At 40.0% G+C, this 16977-nt stretch overlaps 3 protein-coding genes across 4 annotated transcripts; 2 read left to right on the forward strand and 1 right to left on the reverse strand.

The window, feature by feature from the left end:
* The first annotated feature begins 1504 nt into the window (after nucleotides 1-1504).
* On the forward strand, nucleotides 1505-3679 carry Mdh2 (malate dehydrogenase 2). Its single transcript, XM_066738093.1, has 5 exons — nucleotides 1505-1712; nucleotides 2132-2347; nucleotides 2422-2694; nucleotides 2767-3096; nucleotides 3179-3679. The coding sequence occupies exons 1-5, from the start codon at nucleotides 1641-1643 to the stop codon at nucleotides 3305-3307; spliced, it is 1020 nt and encodes a 339-aa protein (XP_066594190.1). The 5' UTR covers nucleotides 1505-1640; the 3' UTR covers nucleotides 3308-3679.
* A 971-nt stretch (nucleotides 3680-4650) lies between these two features.
* LOC136780053 (uncharacterized) lies at nucleotides 4651-9557 on the forward strand. Its single transcript, XM_066738091.1, has 8 exons — nucleotides 4651-4829; nucleotides 4954-5861; nucleotides 5920-6116; nucleotides 6196-7092; nucleotides 7179-7355; nucleotides 7441-7611; nucleotides 7812-8294; nucleotides 8385-9557. Exons 2-8 carry the CDS (start codon nucleotides 4958-4960, stop codon nucleotides 8745-8747), a joined length of 3192 nt encoding a protein of 1063 aa, XP_066594188.1. The 5' UTR covers nucleotides 4651-4829; nucleotides 4954-4957; the 3' UTR covers nucleotides 8748-9557.
* Nucleotides 9065-16436, reverse strand: 14-3-3epsilon (tyrosine 3-monooxygenase/tryptophan 5-monooxygenase activation protein epsilon). Of its 2 annotated transcripts, XM_066738095.1 has the most exons (5): nucleotides 16248-16436; nucleotides 12721-13027; nucleotides 12031-12374; nucleotides 11658-11760; nucleotides 9065-11374 (listed from the first exon to the last, which is right to left on the reverse strand). In XM_066738095.1, the coding sequence occupies exons 1-4, from the start codon at nucleotides 16312-16314 to the stop codon at nucleotides 11702-11704; spliced, it is 777 nt and encodes a 258-aa protein (XP_066594192.1). In that variant the 5' UTR covers nucleotides 16315-16436; the 3' UTR covers nucleotides 9065-11374; nucleotides 11658-11701. The 2 variants fall into 2 exon arrangements, with proteins under 2 accessions (XP_066594192.1, XP_066594193.1); XM_066738096.1 differs by lacking the exon at nucleotides 11658-11760.
* Between the last annotated feature and the right edge of the window lie 541 nt (nucleotides 16437-16977).

The following is a 16977-nucleotide window of genomic DNA, read 5'->3' on the forward strand; positions in this document are numbered from 1 at the left end:
TAAATTTGCTCGTCCAAGTGTCTGGCTATGAAGTTTTGTCTGGGCTGACAAATTTCCGGCTTATCGGTGTGTACGGCAACACCACAAATTATCACGAAACAAACCCTGTGTCATATGTTGCGGACAAGTTTCAGACGAGTTTACTCGGTTTTCTATGCGAGAAGAGAATAATCAATTAAGAGGAGGAAGAGAGCTGGGATGGGTGGGGAGAGCCAAGAGGAATCGGTGAAATTGAATCTTCGTTTATATGGAAGCAATGTGGCTGGATCGATAATTAATTACACCTACTTCCCATCTCTTAATAGGATAGAAATTCCATTTAAAATTTTTCAATACAGATTTTCCTTAATTTACCAATCATTTCTTTTCCACTGTACTCTATATATATATATATATATATATATATCCGAGCAGCACTGTAAATTGATGAAAAACTTAGCGAAGAGTGCCAGAAAAAGCATCAAGGTACTAATTTTTGGCTCGATTTAATTGCAACAAAAATATTCCGGTGATTCTTAACTACTATTATTTTATGGATGAGAGACCGGACCAATTGAAACGTCATTGATTTTCCATTATTTTGCATAAGTTTAACCGAAGATTTCAAGTCTACCGGCAGAGGATCTTCTGACAAGTGGTAGAAACATAACTAGCATGTAATTCGGAAGTAAAACGGATATATAGGATATTCGATACGTTGTGACGGCGCACTAATAGAGCCAGGACGAAAATGAAATTACCTGGTCTCTCCGCTGCTTCCAGAGTTACCGGCAAAAACATTTTAATTAACGGTGACATAATCCGATTTGCGTTTCCGATTCGTCCCCATCCAAAGCCGGCCGCTTTCCTAACGCTAACTTACTATATATCTCGGCATTATCCAGATGTCCTTTCTATACCCGACAAGTTTTCAACTATATTTGATAAATATTAATTAAAGAATCAACATGGACAGAGCAAAATGAACTCGCTAATCAATCCCGATTGGCTGTCAAAATCCTATCGAGACTCACTGGTCTAATAATCTTGTTTAAACAGTCTGATAACTCTTTTATATCATCGGAGATCGAGAAATAAAAATAAAAACTTTGTGTACAATAAGTAAATTTATAAACTCGTCGATGCTACAATTTTGATCAGCAAGACGTGGGAAACTTTATTATCAGTGATTTTTAGTTAATCTCTCTTCAAATTCGATTTTTTCTTCTGTGGATATTGGTGAATATGACAGAAATAGATATTTTATGGTCTCAAGATTCAAATATTCCCGCCTATTTGCTGTCATGTAAGCTGTGTTCCGTTATTACTGCAAGTCAGCTAGAGACTGATACTCTATAAGTTGTGTCACGTAAAGTATAGAGTAACGGTACTCGCAGCTTACATGCAATAATAACGGAACACGGCCTAGTAAAAGCCAGATTGAAGCAACACACGTGTGTCCGCGCACTACTGAAATGCGCATGACAATAAAAACTCTGCTCTAATAAGCGACCATCAGGCACGTATAACTAAATCGGAACGAGTCTGGCGAAAGAAGATCTTGAAGGTCACGAGTTGTCTTTCAGGGGTTATCGAGCTGCCAGTTTGCCGCTACGATTGTCGCTCGGTCACATTTCTCTGTGAGACAGTGAAGGATCAACATGCTTCCACGGTTTGTTAGGCCAACTCTTTCCGCTGCCCAAGGTGCCAAAAGGTTATCCACCAGCGCCAGAGTAAGTATTTTTTACGAAAATAATCATTTCACCACTCATAAATACACACATCTTGATTCTCTCAATAATCCAACCTCATTCCTCGATTATGACCAACATTTTAGAAAGAGGCACTACCTGCTCAGTGACCTTCAAAAAAAACATTACATAATGATATTAAAAAGAATATAGTAGCCAAGGTATGATAAACATTATATAACCTGAGATGAAATTTAGATAATGAGGTTATTATCTTTGGATGAAAGAAGTGTTTTTCATATGTTTGCTTGAAAGATTTGTCGACTCGGAAAAGTGAGTGTCGTCAAACGTTGTGGGAGGTGATAAAGAAAGATTGATAGCGTGCTTACGGGATATTAATGAGCTTTGGAGTTACATGACATTTTTATGATGTAGCGTGAAATTCTGCATTTTCTTTGTAGCATGATACGAAAGTGGCTGTTATGGGGGCCAGTGGTGGCATTGGACAACCACTTTCCTTGCTGCTGAAGCAGTCACCGTTGGTAAGCGAGTTGTCGCTTTATGACGTAGTCAATACGCCAGGTGTCGCTGCTGATCTCTCTCACATCAATAGCGCGGCAAAAGTTAAAGCTTACACTGGACCGGAACAATTAAAAGATTCTCTCAAAGGAGTTCAAGTAAGATTCGTGTTTCTGTATAATCCACATATCTTTAAAGTTTTTTAGGTAATTGAAGGACATCTTTATTTTAGGTTGTAGTCATCCCTGCTGGAGTTCCACGTAAGCCAGGAATGACCAGAGATGATCTTTTCAATACTAACGCATCTATCGTAAGAGATCTTGCACAAGCAGTCGCCGAAGTATCGCCAAAAGCATTGGTTGCTATTATATCCAATCCAGTAAACAGCACTGTCCCAATTGCCAGCGAAGTCTTCAACAAAGCTGGAGTTTATGACCCCAAACGCATTTTTGGAGTCACAACCCTCGATATCGTTAGAGCTAATACTTTCATCGCAGAGGCTAAGGTATGAATATAAGAAGTCTTTCATTAGTTTATATGATCCATCGAGCATTTAATGAGGTATTTGAATTTTCAGGGTTATGACCCAGCAACGACTAACGTGCCAGTCATCGGTGGCCATAGTGGAATTACAATTATTCCATTGCTGTCCCAGGCAAAACCCTCTGCCAGTTTCCCAGAAGATAAGGTCAAGGCTTTAACTGGAAGAATTCAGGAAGCTGGTACTGAAGTCGTGAAGGCTAAAGCTGGTACTGGATCAGCGACTCTCTCGATGGCTTTCGCTGGTGCTAGATTCGCAATCTCATTAATTAGAGCGCTGAACGGTGAATCAAATGTTGTCGAATGCTCTTACGTCAGGTCTGACGTAACTGATGCCAAATACTTCTCCACTCCCCTTCTCTTAGGCGTAAGAATTTATTCCTTTATGTATTTTTTTTTTATAGTCTCTCTACAAATATTTAATGATTGAAATATATTTTCCATTATAGAAAAATGGAGTCGAGAAAAATCTGGGATACGGTACCCTTAACAGCTATGAGCAAGTATTGTTGAAAGCGGCGATTCCAGAATTGAAGAAGAATATACAAAAGGGAGAGGACTTTATAAATAAGAAGTGAAGCTCTTTAAATAAATAAATAGATAGTGACCTTCCAATTCAATCCAATACAGATGGCGATAAGATTATAAAGAAACAGATCAAGGGCACGACGTTTGGGCAAGAACACAAGTTATCCATCAAATGTCATTCGTTTTACGTCGATAGTTGCACTTGAAAATATATAGATCATAAAAAGGCCAACATACGTAAGATTTAACTCTACAGTATTGACACTGTTTAGTGCGAAGCAAGTAAATTAATCACTGTAGGTTGAACAGGTATAAATGTGTTCAAGGAGCCGGCTCCTAAATTATTAATATATATATACCAAATTTAAGAACTATAACTCAATACTGTAAGCTACAAGGTTAATAAATATCTTTCACATGGACAGCATTAGTTTTTTTTTATTTAATATTATCTACATGTTATCTATATTGTGTGCGAGAAGAGAGTCTTTAAAATAATTTCTTAAAGTATTTACACAAGGAATAAATCAGTATGTATTCAGGCAAAGTTTATATTTAAAAGAAAAAAATATCTGATATTATAATCGAGTAATTCGTTGTAAAATACTTAGAAGCAGTTGAACAGTAATAAAAAATAAGATGCAACGAGGATGTTGTCATCGAATGCAAATTTTAACTCCTACATTGTTCATATTTCCTTTTGAGCTTCCGTGTTTTTAATTACAAATTAATATCTTTGAGTTAATTTTAATTTTTAAACAATATTTTCAGCTGTAAAGAACACAATAAATTTATTAAGTTAAAATCGTTAGTTTATATAGAAAAATAAAGATAAACATTAATTTATTAATTTTAATTAGGATCTCTCATTGATAGAAAACCGATTATTAAGTATATTTATGTAATTTTCAATATAAATTGATCCAGTAGTGAACTTAGAGAGCATATTTTAACAATTAAAAAAACTGTTTAAATATTTAAATCAAGTTAAAGATAGAAATTCCTATTATAAAAGATGAAGGTTAAAAAGGAGAAACGAAAAACATAAGAGGTAAAATTATATTCAAAACCAATACGTTCTACGTACGTCGTAATTTGTATTACTGTTTAAATTTTTTAAATATTTGATGACAAATTATTAATTTACAATATCAGAGGTTTGTTACTTTTCAGCACAAACATTGTCTGACTAAAAATTAAAAATTCCCTTTGCATTTATATTCTCAAGTACCAAATTTGCAATAATAAGCAGTGAAGGTGCATTTACAATTTCAACCTTATAAGTCGTTTTATATTTGAAACGTTCCGCTAATCCTTACCATTTCCACAGTAAATATACAAATGTTTGAATGAAGGTCATAACCGATCAGTTCTAAATAATCAGGGGAATATGGTGTATCAAACTTCGATAGAAGCTAAAATCATAATTTTAACATAATTTAATCGTACGAACTTCGATAGATATCTATCATATTTTTACAAAAAATGAGACGTGTGACAACAACGATAAATAATATAAATTGAATTATCCGTGTGAAATTTGTTTGTAAGTTAATAAAGGAATTGAGCAAGGTAAGTGTCAAACAATTAACGTTCATTTTGAAAATAGATAAAAGCTCTAAACGAGGAGATCAATTGTACTTTAAATGTTAATTAATTAAAGAAGAATTTTATATAATGTAAGGTAATTTCTTAGGAAAATGACGAAACGTAAACATCAAAAAAGATATCCACAAAAGAATCAAATGGGAACACCTAGGACGCCTAGGACGCCTAGAACATCTAGAACACCTAAAACTCCTAGAACTCCTAGAAATTTTAGAAAATATCAATATAGCTTGAAAAATGTAAAAAATTATGATCAATGTTCACCGGAATCTATATTATTCGAGGCTCAACCTAACATGTGGTTTTGTAAAGAGATAAGTCCCGATATTGTTTCGAGACTTCCTAATATAAAAGAAGACAATGATTTGGATGACATAGATGACTCTACAAGAATTGGAATTCAAGAGAGCCTCGAAAGTTGGAGTATAAATCCTGTCAATAATCGCAGATCATTACCGATCACGGAGATTTCAAGAACGAAATTAAATTTAGATTTATTGGAATTTGACGAGGGGTCTGTTAGATTGGACGAGGATTTGATTAAATTGGATGAAGAAGAGACAAAAAAACCTCTTTCTAATTCTTCTTTGCACACCGACTGTTTCTCCTTAGAAAAAACCCTTTCCATGAATGAATTTTTTAACAATGAAATTGCCAACGATTTTGAAAAATTTCAATCGTCAGACTCAGGCTTCGATGCACATTTCCCTTCGGATCCTATACATATGCAAAATTTTTTGCGCGAATTAGAAGATCAAGAAAAAGAATTTCATCAAACCAGAAACAATAGCAAAATAACGGACAATTTTAATTTACCAGAGGAATGCCAGGCGTTTTTAACATCCAGCATCGAAATTGACAACGAAATGGAATGGAGCACTGGTAAAAAATCTCAAAATGTAAATATTCTTCGCAAATCGAAAACTTTCCACGAAAATTCTTCTTCCAATTGGTTCGAGAATAGATCAATGATACCCATCCTTCGACGTTTTCGAGGTAAGCTTTTAAGTATTTTCGCGAACAAAACGTAACTTGATTTTTCATAAAATTTCAGATAGGCAACAAGTAACATCAACGTACCAACGGCTTGACGATGAAAACGATTCAACCAACTCTTTAAATTCTCCTTATTCTCCATCTAGGAAGCCTTTGAATATAATCAATAAAGAACCTTGCTCTTTGATTTTTTTAAATGAAAATATTCAGGAAAAATCTTTCTTCTACACTCCACAACGAAATCCCCCTTGCCCTGTAAGATAAGAACGTGTTACATTACCATTTGTTATCCACAAATTAAGGGACAGAATTAACTAAAAACATCTATTTTTAGCCTCCAACACCTCGCAGTAGTTGTGACATGATTTCCACTTCAGAATTGTCAGAAGCAGAACGACGCAGAGTCTTTTTATTTGAGGATGGTGGCGAGGAGGCGAGAAAGCACGAAATTAACACTTGCTTTCCATCAACCAGTGCAAAACGAAAGCTAAACAGACAGAGGCAGGGCAAGGATGAGACGCGTATAGATATTGGTACGCCAAAAAATATCACTCCAAATGTGATAATTCCATCGACCACTCCAATATCCACAGTGGTGAAACGCTGTCGCGTCCTAAGATTTGACGAATACGAGGAGGAAGATGAGGAAAGTACAAATGCCCAAAGATCACCATCCATATGCTGCAAGTCAATGCGCACACCGAGAAAGATGACTCCTACGCTCAGCAATGGGCAAATGGCCTGGATGAAACAGCAGGGGAATCAAACACCAAGACGCGTCACTACATCCAGCATTTCCTCCTCGGGTCTGAGAAAACCTCGTCAACTGAACAGATCGGTGGTAGGAAAACCGAAGAGTCTGGTCGGGACCAGACCGAAACTGATAGTTCGCGAGAGAGAACACAATTCCTTGAAAAGGTCCTATTCTCAGTCGAAAGCCGTTTGGAGATCTCGAGAAACGATGCCGATGGAAGATGCGCGCAACTGCGAATCGTTCCTGGAAAATTCTTGGCCTGGGCAGCAAAAGCGCAATACCAGCTTCAGCCTAAAAGATTTGATCTCGTCGGGAAGGGGGTTGATCATCAAGGAACCAAAGCGTATTACAAAGCCTTGCGATGTCAAGGTCAAATTGAATAGGCAGAAGCAGCCTAAGAACCGTGACTCATCGAGCTCCACAATTGATTTGCCCATTATTTCGGACTCGGATTGCTGTAGCCTGACAATGCAAGAAGTAAACCATGTTGCGCAATGCGTCAATAAACAATCATTTAAATCAAAACATAAATTCAAACCCAACTAATGCTAATTAAATTGCAGGACGATTTTACCATTAGAACGACTTGTGACAGCCCCGATAATACCAGTGTTATAAACTTGATTGACCAGACTGAAGCTTCGACTAATTCGAGATTTAGATTGATAAGGGAACCAGCGAATAAAGTTGCTGATTTTTTCAATTGGATAATCCAGAAATTTAGGAATTTGATACAGAGAGTAAGTAAATTTGCACTGTGAAGAATCATTGGTTAAATTCATGAAAGCTATGATATTCGAGAGACGAATCGATTTCTATTTTCAGTGCTGCAGAAATTTACAAAAAAAACTTTTTCCTGTTATTGTTACTCCTCTAGGAGAGTCTGAAAAGGTATACCAGTTCGGTGAAGTAGTTGCGCTTTTACGCACGGAAAATGAACAAATGATCTCAGTGTTATTAGATAAGATTGGTCATTTGTCTCAAGACATGACTCAGGTGAGGATAAAATTTAACGATTAGAAAACGAACATCTGGGAAATAAAATTGAAGATAATATTTGGGTTAGTAATTAGAGTTCGTAAAGCACGACTAGCGCGCTTGACTGAACGTGCCGAGATGAAATATTCGCTCGGTTGAGATATTTTACGACTAATAAATTTCTCGAGCAACATTAACATTCCTTTCATCGAATGCAGGTGCGCCTGAACAACGAAGCCATGCTGAGTGCTCTAACCACGGAAGTGAACGGAATGAAGGAGAGCAACAAGCGGTTCAGCCAAAATGGGGAGTCCATTATGAACGAATTGAAATTATTGAAAAAGATCTTGGAAGATATCCGTTCCAAATCAAAATTGCCAATTTCTTCTCCAGTGGCTCCTCGTCCACCCCCACCACCGCCTCCGATGCCTCCACCGTTTTTGCCAGTTGATCCACAAGATACTGTACCACCACCTCCGCCCCCTCCTCCTGTCCCTGTAGCTCCGGTTCCACCACCTCCACCACCGCCTTCGCTCTTTCCAACGTTGACCAAAGCGGCCTCCTTTCTAACGCCCGACGTTTCAACAAATGACAAAGATCCAGATAGGAAATTCTCTACGCCTTCGGAGAGTAGACCTGCTATAACTGTGAACGATCTGCTGAAGGTGACCTTGAAGAAAGCGGCACCACATAGCACGAAGGTAAATTCAGTATTGTGCACCTAAAAATAGAGTGATTAGAATTTGAAAATTAAGTAACGCCCGGAATCAAATTTTTCGTTAAAAAATTAGGATAACAGAAGGAACTCCTTGCCGGCCTGTAGAGGTCCGGGAATAACCCTGGATATGCTGAGAAGCGTCAAATTGAAATCAGCTAGAAGAAAGGTGGGTGAGCAAAACATCAGATCACCGAGAAGCGCCAGGATGATGAGAAATCGAGTCACTTCAAGTTTGAATCTCTCTCCAATTTTAAAAAGTAACGATACTCCGTTGTGTCGCATACTGAGGCAGGTGGATCTGAATAGAAGGGGCAACAGAAGAGCTCCAATGACTAATCAAGATTGTAACAACCAAAAGGACGGGCAGCTTAAACAACATTGTGATGGCATTAAGCATTCCAAATCTACTTCATCCGTTCCTGTAACGTTAAACTGACATCAGCATTCAAGCAACTGTAAAATTGTATAATTTGCTATTGTATACTTTGCTACTTACCCAATCTACTATAATTTTTTCTAATTTATTTGCTGTGATCTACATAATTATTTATTATTTTTTTAAATACAATAATAAATTCTTTAAATTGCTAGTAAAAGCGGCTAATTTGTATCAATTTTCCTCAAGTATTCCCAGATACAATAATTACAAAATAAAGCATAAGATGTCGACTTTAAAAAAGGAGTCAACATCTCTATTCATTTAACTTGCTGCTCTAAAGACAAATTTGTGAAAGAGAAAGAAAGGGGTCGAAGTAGAGAGTTGTAATTTACTTTATTTATAGTTTTCACGTGTGTAGTTTTACAGAAAAGATCGTATGTAACCAGTGTAACCGTATTTATCGTAATAGTACAAGGGGCGCATGTACGTGCATGCGATTCCAAAAACATAAATTAATTATCATTGGTATCTAAATTTCATCTTAAACGCGCTTGTACGGGCGCACGGTTATGTATTTCTTTTTTTCATATTTTTTTAAGTCTACGCACATTGTGTTTTCTTGTTGCCGACATCTTCCTATGGATTCTTTTTTCTCCGTTGCTTCGTTTAACAACTTCGTTACATTCTTCGGACTCCCATTACTCACTTGCGCGGTTTAACCTCCGAGAGTCGACGATATTTAAAATGCTTCCCGAGTCGCGCGGGAAGACACTCACACTCTCTTATTCGTTCTCACTCACACACATTCTCTCTCTCTCTCTCTCTCTCTCTCTCTCTCTCTCTCTCTCTCTCTCTCTCTCTCTCTCTCTCTCTCTCTCTCTCATCGATTAGTTTTTCCCACGATACCTTATAACGCGCTTAAAATTATTCGCATATACTTACTTACGGTGCCGTCGATATTACTTTGAGTTTATCTTTGTTTTTTTTTTATTTTTTAAACGTATTTATAACATGATTATCAATTTTATCGTTATAATACCTAAATACAGGGGGCACGATGCACACCAATTTGTTAATCTCTCCACACAGAGCTCGAACCTGCGTAGCGTGTCACTCTATTATTTATTTCTCAAACCTTGCTTTTTTGCTGCCCGCCCACCGCGTACACCAGCGTGTATCATCCACCCATCAGTTTGCGATTGGCAAAAAGAGAGCGCCGATGAAATTTTTCGCATCACTGCCTTAAGAAACAAATTATCCGGCGTACCGCTGGTAAATCAAATTCCTTTTATTCATAGTGAAACTGTACATAAATATTTGTGTCTATTCAGGTTTGATCCAAATACAAGGAATAATATTTGTAAAATTAAAACGCTTTTTTAAAAAATGCACATGCGAACAAAGTCCATTGTTTGAAATTACATTTAAACAGAGGATAGAGCGTAGGTACGTGTACGTGTATGTAAGTGTTTTTATGTGTGTATTTAGTTGTTAGGTGTCTGCCGGTGTACCATCGATTAAAAATTTATTCGAAATTTTTGGAAAAAGACGTAATTTAATTTGGTTATTATCGCTCTACGTACTTCTACGCGAAAGATCGTTTTCTCCTTCTTTCTCTCTTTTTTTTTCCTCATCAAGAGTTAGAAATGCGTCACGCGAGTTGGGCTAACTATAATAATAGTTGTGCTGTGAGAAGATGTGAGAAATAGATCGTTGCTCCGTCACATGAGAAATGAGGAGAATCGAAGGCTGCTGGCATACCGGGAGATGAGCAAGCCGAGGGTTCTCGATTTCTGGACGAGCCTAACGAGGGGATTCTTAGACAGAGCGATTAACACTAGATTTGCACGCGTACGCTAATGACGCGCGGCTATCGTAACGGGTATGCGGGGCAAATGATGCGCGCAGTAAAAAAGCGTGGATTAGGGGCTATGAGGAGGAGAGGGTGGGGGTGGCGGGTCGAAAATAAACGAACGCATAAGAGTTCCGACCGACTTGGAGCGTCTGCATGTTTTATTTTTTCCTATTGTAAAACAATTCGGACACATTTTTTCTCATTCTTATCTCGTCGATATCCGATAAAAGCTGATTTGATAGTTCGGTGCGCGCCACTTGAAAATGCCGACGCAGCGTCGGTCGAGAGACACTCGACGAATCACAGGTTTGCACAGAATTTTTGACTCGTTCCTTCTCTTTTTTGCTTCTTTCAAACACGGAAATGCACATACGAGAGAAGAGAATAATGCTTATCATTCGCGGATAGAACAGGAAAAGTGAGGATGATTCGTTAGTGCGTGTGTCCTTTACAATTACATTCTGCGTGCTCCGTTCTTTAAATTTTCTGCATTTGTGTTATCTTAGGTGTGTACGTATGTGTGTCTCATGTGTGTATGTGGTGTGTCGTGTATATCCTGATTTTATTCACGATTGAACATTTGTTTGTAATTTTTGTGTTCTGGAGTAATCATTGGCGCGTGCATTTTAAAGTTGCACGCAAATCGCTAAAAATCTCCCCTCCCCACCCCGAACTGCCACCTGCTGAATTGTTTTTCTTTTGCTTACGAGATATTAAGAGTTTTTCTTGTGTCTCATTTTATATGCGCAAGATAACACTCACTGCAGCTGGAGTTACGATACGTCTTGATCTTCGACGTCCTGCAACTGTTCTTTTTGCTCGCCTTCCCCTGCAAGAAAAAAATCATGTAATTGCACAGAAAATGGTCACAGTACACACCGGCATAATTAGCTAAAGCTTGATACTAGAAACAGTGAGGTATATACAAATAACGTTATTGACTGACAAATAAAGAGTCTCGAAGAATCTCAAAAAAGAAATCAATAAACTAGCTCTGCAGTGAGTTTGATAATAGCGGTGCATTTAGGAGTTCCTGTGTGTGTTTATGTATGCGTGTGTATGTGACAGAGTGTACGTGTACGTGAAGGAAACTAAAGGATCTTATCGCTCACCAGGTGATGATGCGACGAGGAGACATAATTAAAAGGGGACACGTCTACTGTTGGGCATCGCTGGCATTGTCTACGGCGTCAGCTGGTTGCTCAGCTTCCGTTTCTAAATTATAAAGCATTTACTTTGCGTCCAAAGACTCGTGGGTGCGTACATTCAATTAATCGTTCGATCAGTGCTTTTCTGACAAGATATGTATAAAGAAAAATAAATGGCTAGCGTGGTAATAGCACAAAAGAAAAGATCATCTCAACGATCGACACACGTAGAGTCGAGTTGGTGGTTAGTAAAAAGTAGTATTTTTAATAGGTAAGCTCTTTTCAAGTTTATCTGGATTATTTCTCGAAAGTCTCTTATCGCCAGTCGGATACTAACCGTCTCCCTGCATATCCGATGTCCATAAGGTAAGGTTGTCCCTAAGAAGCTGCATGATGAGAGTGGAATCCTTGTAACTTTCCTCGGACAGCGTATCCAGCTCGGCGATCGCATCGTCGAAAGCTGCCTTTGCCAGACGGCATGCTCTATCGGGACTATTGAGAATCTCGTAATAGAACACGGAGAAGTTAAGAGCTAATCCTAAGCGAATGGGGTGAGTCGGTGGTAGCTCTGTCATGGCGATGTCACTCGCTGCTTTGTAAGCTACTAAAGAGTTTTCCGCCGCTTCTTTCCTATCGTTGCCGATCGCGAACTCAGCCAAGTAACGGTGGTAGTCTCCCTTCCTGCAAAAATAAACAAATTAGCAAAAAGAGGGAAAGAAAAAAAGGATTATCCAGTGAATAACACTCGTAGTTTTTTGCACGCGTATAATACACTTATCGGATATTCCCGTCTTGGAGTTTATTCATAAATCTTTACTCCAGCTACTTTATGAAGCACATCCTTCGCTCTATTAATAACAACGCTATACACAAGTGGGAGAAAATGTTAAAGAGGGCACACATTTTCTTTCCACTATCGATTTTTCGTCTATATAAATGTGTGTATGCGTATAAAAAATAAGAGCTCGTGATGCTTTTAAAGGATCCGTCGACGGACGGGAAGGAGAGGAAGAGAGACCGTGCTTACATTTTGTAGTAGAAAACTTTGGATTCGCCGGTGGAGGCACAGGGGATGAGATGTTTGTCAAGAACGCCCAAAATGTCGGCGCAGATGTCCCTGAGCTCCTTCTCGACTTGAGATCGGTACTGGCGAATCATCTCCAACTTCTCCTCGGCTCCCTTGTTCTCCTCTTTCTGTTCGATGCTGGAAATTATTCTCCATGATGCTCTTCTCGCTCCTATCACGTTTTTGTACGCCACGGAGAGTAGGTTCCTCTCTTCCACAGTCAATTCCACGTCTAGAGAGGCCACCTTCTTCATCGCTTCCACCATCTCTGCAAACGACATTGGCAAATTTACTATCAACGGTATTACACTTAGTTAAATATGCACTTTTACCATAATGGCCTATAAAAACCACGCTATCCCCCCCCCCCCCCGTCCGTCCCTGGTCTATAAAACGCCCTTGTATTCTTCAGCATGCTCCCTATACAGCGTTTACCATGAAAACCACTCGCTCGCATCCGGCTCGTATTCAAACAACCACGAAATACAGCCTCGAGTGTGTGTTACGGTTTACCCAAATTTCATGATTTATTTGCTTTTCCTCCTCCAGTATCTTCGGGTGAGAGAACCAAATTTGTCGAAACGAGCTTATTGCGTGGCCTTGATTTCCTCTGTGTCTCGTTCAGTTCCCAGCCTCCTGACAGTAATTAACTAATGCAGCGAGGTATTTAACCTACATTTCAGTAAAATCAAAACGATTCAACGTACAACGTTTCTCTGCGTTCCCTTGTAGTTCATTGAGATATATACTCCAGTCTGTAATCGAAATGAAGATACGAGATACGGGAGTGAGTAAGGTAAACGTTGAAAAGGTTCTTGAGGGAGTGGAGGAGGCGAACGAGGGGAGGAGAAGGAAACTCGAGGTGTCGCAAGAGCCACAACCGCCATCCACGCCCACTTAGTTCGACGGCACTAATTTCTTTCGTATCATTCGTATCGAAATTCGTTTGATTCTTTGGAAATAAACGGAGCCTCGCTCCTCCAGTCGCAGTGCGATGGATCGTTTAAAATAATAACAGTATAATAATAATAATAAATTCCATCGTACACTCTTGCCAGCTTCCTGCTTTGCCAGTGGAAAGAGGACAAAATTTAAGGTATACATTACGCAATGGCTTATCTGCCGAATGGACGGATTCGCGGCGGAGATTGCTCAATTCCAGGTTAAAGAAAAACATATAAAATTTGCGTCATTGAAAGTAGGCTCGTTCGTGGAATATGCGGGGAGCGCGAAGGGGGGAGGGGGGGGGGGGGAATCGATGAAAACGGCTTGACAAGACACGAGTGTTACTTTTATTTACACGCTTTACACTTCGGAGACTCGCAATGTTTACGCTGGTCCCGCGGGTACGGTGGAAACGTTCTGGCTGTCCATTTGGTTCCAGGAGAATCGATGATACAATGGACGTTGAAGGAAAACGAAAGAAACGACCAAGGGACAAATAGAGGAAGGAAGGAAGGAAGGAAAAGGGGGGGAGGGGTAGTCGAACAATGACGCATGGCGACTTATCCCAGCCTAACCTTTAAAACCTTGCTGGAATATCATGGAGATTTGACGCAGTCTTGGGAAACCCGAGCACAGGTAGGAAAAATGGGAAGGGAGTAGGAGGGTGGTTGGAAAATTAGCACGAAGGTAGTATAGCGAGGTATAGAGAAACGGAGGATAGCAGGCACAGATCAATACTTTCCTTCTGCTACCTCGAGGCCCCCTCCCTGTCTCGTGTTTTCCCTCGTCTCGCTCTCTCGCAACCCTCAAACTCTCCCCTCTCTCTCTTTTCACCCTGCCAGGGGCTGCATCCAGACCGATCCTTGCCATCCTCCAACTAGTTACTAACCTAATCCATCAGGACTAACCGTACATTCCAACGACCGCGTCCTTTTCCCTCACAAAGCCGCATATCCGCCGTGCAAACCCAAATTTTCCACGCTAAAATTCTAGCCTCTCTCGAACCAACTAAATTTCCTATCGAAAAACACGCGTCGTATACTCTATCGATTGAAAATCTAGTAATCTGCCCACCTCCCCTCCCTTACCCACTCTTCCTTTCCCCACCTGCTCGCCTTACCATCCTTCCCGCACATTCCTTTTCGTCAATTAAGAAAATGTAACGAAATCATTTGTAAAGGATGATTAGATGGGTAGGAATCTTTAAAGGAATTCCGTTATACGAGGAAGAGAAACGCTATATACGTAATTACGCGTCGGAATTTAGTTAATTCATTGAATTATTGATAAGGGTACGAAGGAATAAATTGTGAGGCTAGGTTAAGCACACGATGTAGCGAGAATGCTCGCCTGTTGATAGGTTAAGAAACGAAATTTGCGTGAAATACGTTGTATTCGTTGGTTGACCGTTTAACGATGATTTTTGCTTTACCAAATACACGGCTCTAGAGTAGGCCTGAAAACTGTCATTCGTGCGAGGTTTAACGGGGCAACGAATTTAGCCAATGGTTGTAACTAGCAAAGGGATACGGACGGAGAAATGAATAGGTGAAGGAAGAGGCGTAGAAAAACGGTTGGGAGCGTTATAGAAAAATATGTACAAAAGAGGAAGGAACGGTGAAATTCGACGTCCCCTTCTCTGCTACTTGCACGTCCGGTTCTCGAACACTCCTCGCGCCAGCGAGTGCGAGAGAGACAGAAAGAGGGTGGGGGGAGGGGTGGAAGATAGAGAATGAGAAAGATAGATAGATGGGAGAAGGAGAGAGAATAGAGAATCCTGATCAATTTCCATCCGGGAGACGAGTTTCCTTCACTGGGAAAATCTAATTTAGGCAATGGGTGAGCGAGGAAGGTGGGCGATGGAATAAAGATTTTGCCGTGTGGAAAATGGAAGTTGGTCGATGAGTGTATTCCGTGATGTTTCAAGGCCAGATGCCACGAGCATTGCACGCGTTACTACGTAGTGTAGTAACCTGGTAGGGATTGGCAAGTATGAGTAAGAGACTTTGGCGGTGAAGTAGCGACTTCTTGTCCTGTTATCTGGGCAAAAAGTCGGGGGCCCATATCCAGACCCACGAAAGTAACGACGAACGCCTAGCAACGCTACACCTCTGTACGCCGTGAGCACTGAGGAATGCAAGTCTCCGGTGTATTATATGACCTTCGATGAAAATTCAAACGTATGACCAAGAATAAATTTTTGGCCATAACGATAGAAAGGAGAAGAGGAGTAGAGACGATGAAGAGAAGCTTAATGCAAGAGAAAAGGATATAGTACGAGAGCAGGCAGGCGGGGAAGGCACCGGTGGAAACCGGCGGCTTCGCAGATTTGTCACACATTTGACGTTTCAGCCTTTCTGACAGATCCTGACAACTCTAATGATAAAATACTCCCGTTTTGAACGAAACAAATTGTTGTGGGTGATTTTGAACAAGATTTGGCCACGAGGAGCCGTGCGCTCCCAAGTCCAGAGCCTCCAGCAATTTTGACGATTACACATTTCGGCCCAGACCGGGTCCTTTCACGGAAAATATCCACTCACCGTCATAGCGCTCCGCTTGCTCAGCCAATTTCGCTTTATAAACGTTATCCTCCCGCTCCGACATCATGGATGCTTATGGATTTCACGGGTGGATGTAAGGTTTCGTAGAAATCGCACGAAATACTCGTTTCACCGTAATACGAACACCTCGTCGTACAGCCACTCGCAAGCTCACTGACCAAGATGGCGGCGCCCGCCAACAATCGAAAGCAGTTCCCCGGTCGGCGCAGCCTCCGCAGACATTCCACTCGCCATGCGTACGGTGTATTACTCCGCGTGACGTCATCGCCCAAACCGACGCGCACACCTCACCCCGAATTCCTAACGTTCTACTCTCTCTGCGTTCATCCATCAAAAAGAATTCTCCTTCCTTCTTTCTTCCTTCCAGCTTCCATTCCGCTCCTTCCATTTTCCCAATCGTATTTTCACTATTACAACGATAAGTAGAAATTAATTCAAGTTGAGCCACATGCAAACTAAAGTATAAGGAGAGAACAAGTTGTGTTCGCACTCGGGTGTCTGCCAAAAACAAATATATTAATTAAATAAACGCATCAACATTACACGCATTTATTTGGTTATTTTAGAAACTGATAAAACGTGAATAGAAATTAATTTCGTGCCTGATTTGTACGAGATTATAGACCTGTAAAAACGTGGCATATCTTTCATGCCCATGCGAATTGCTAATGCATTATATTACATATTCAATCTCCTTCAATCCTGTTCG

Source organism: Prorops nasuta, unplaced genomic scaffold (assembly GCF_024137725.1).
Source record: "Prorops nasuta isolate Cenicafe-Biocafe unplaced genomic scaffold, Cenicafe_Pnas_1.2 PNAS00018, whole genome shotgun sequence".
Taxonomy (NCBI): Eukaryota; Metazoa; Arthropoda; class Insecta; order Hymenoptera; family Bethylidae; genus Prorops; species Prorops nasuta.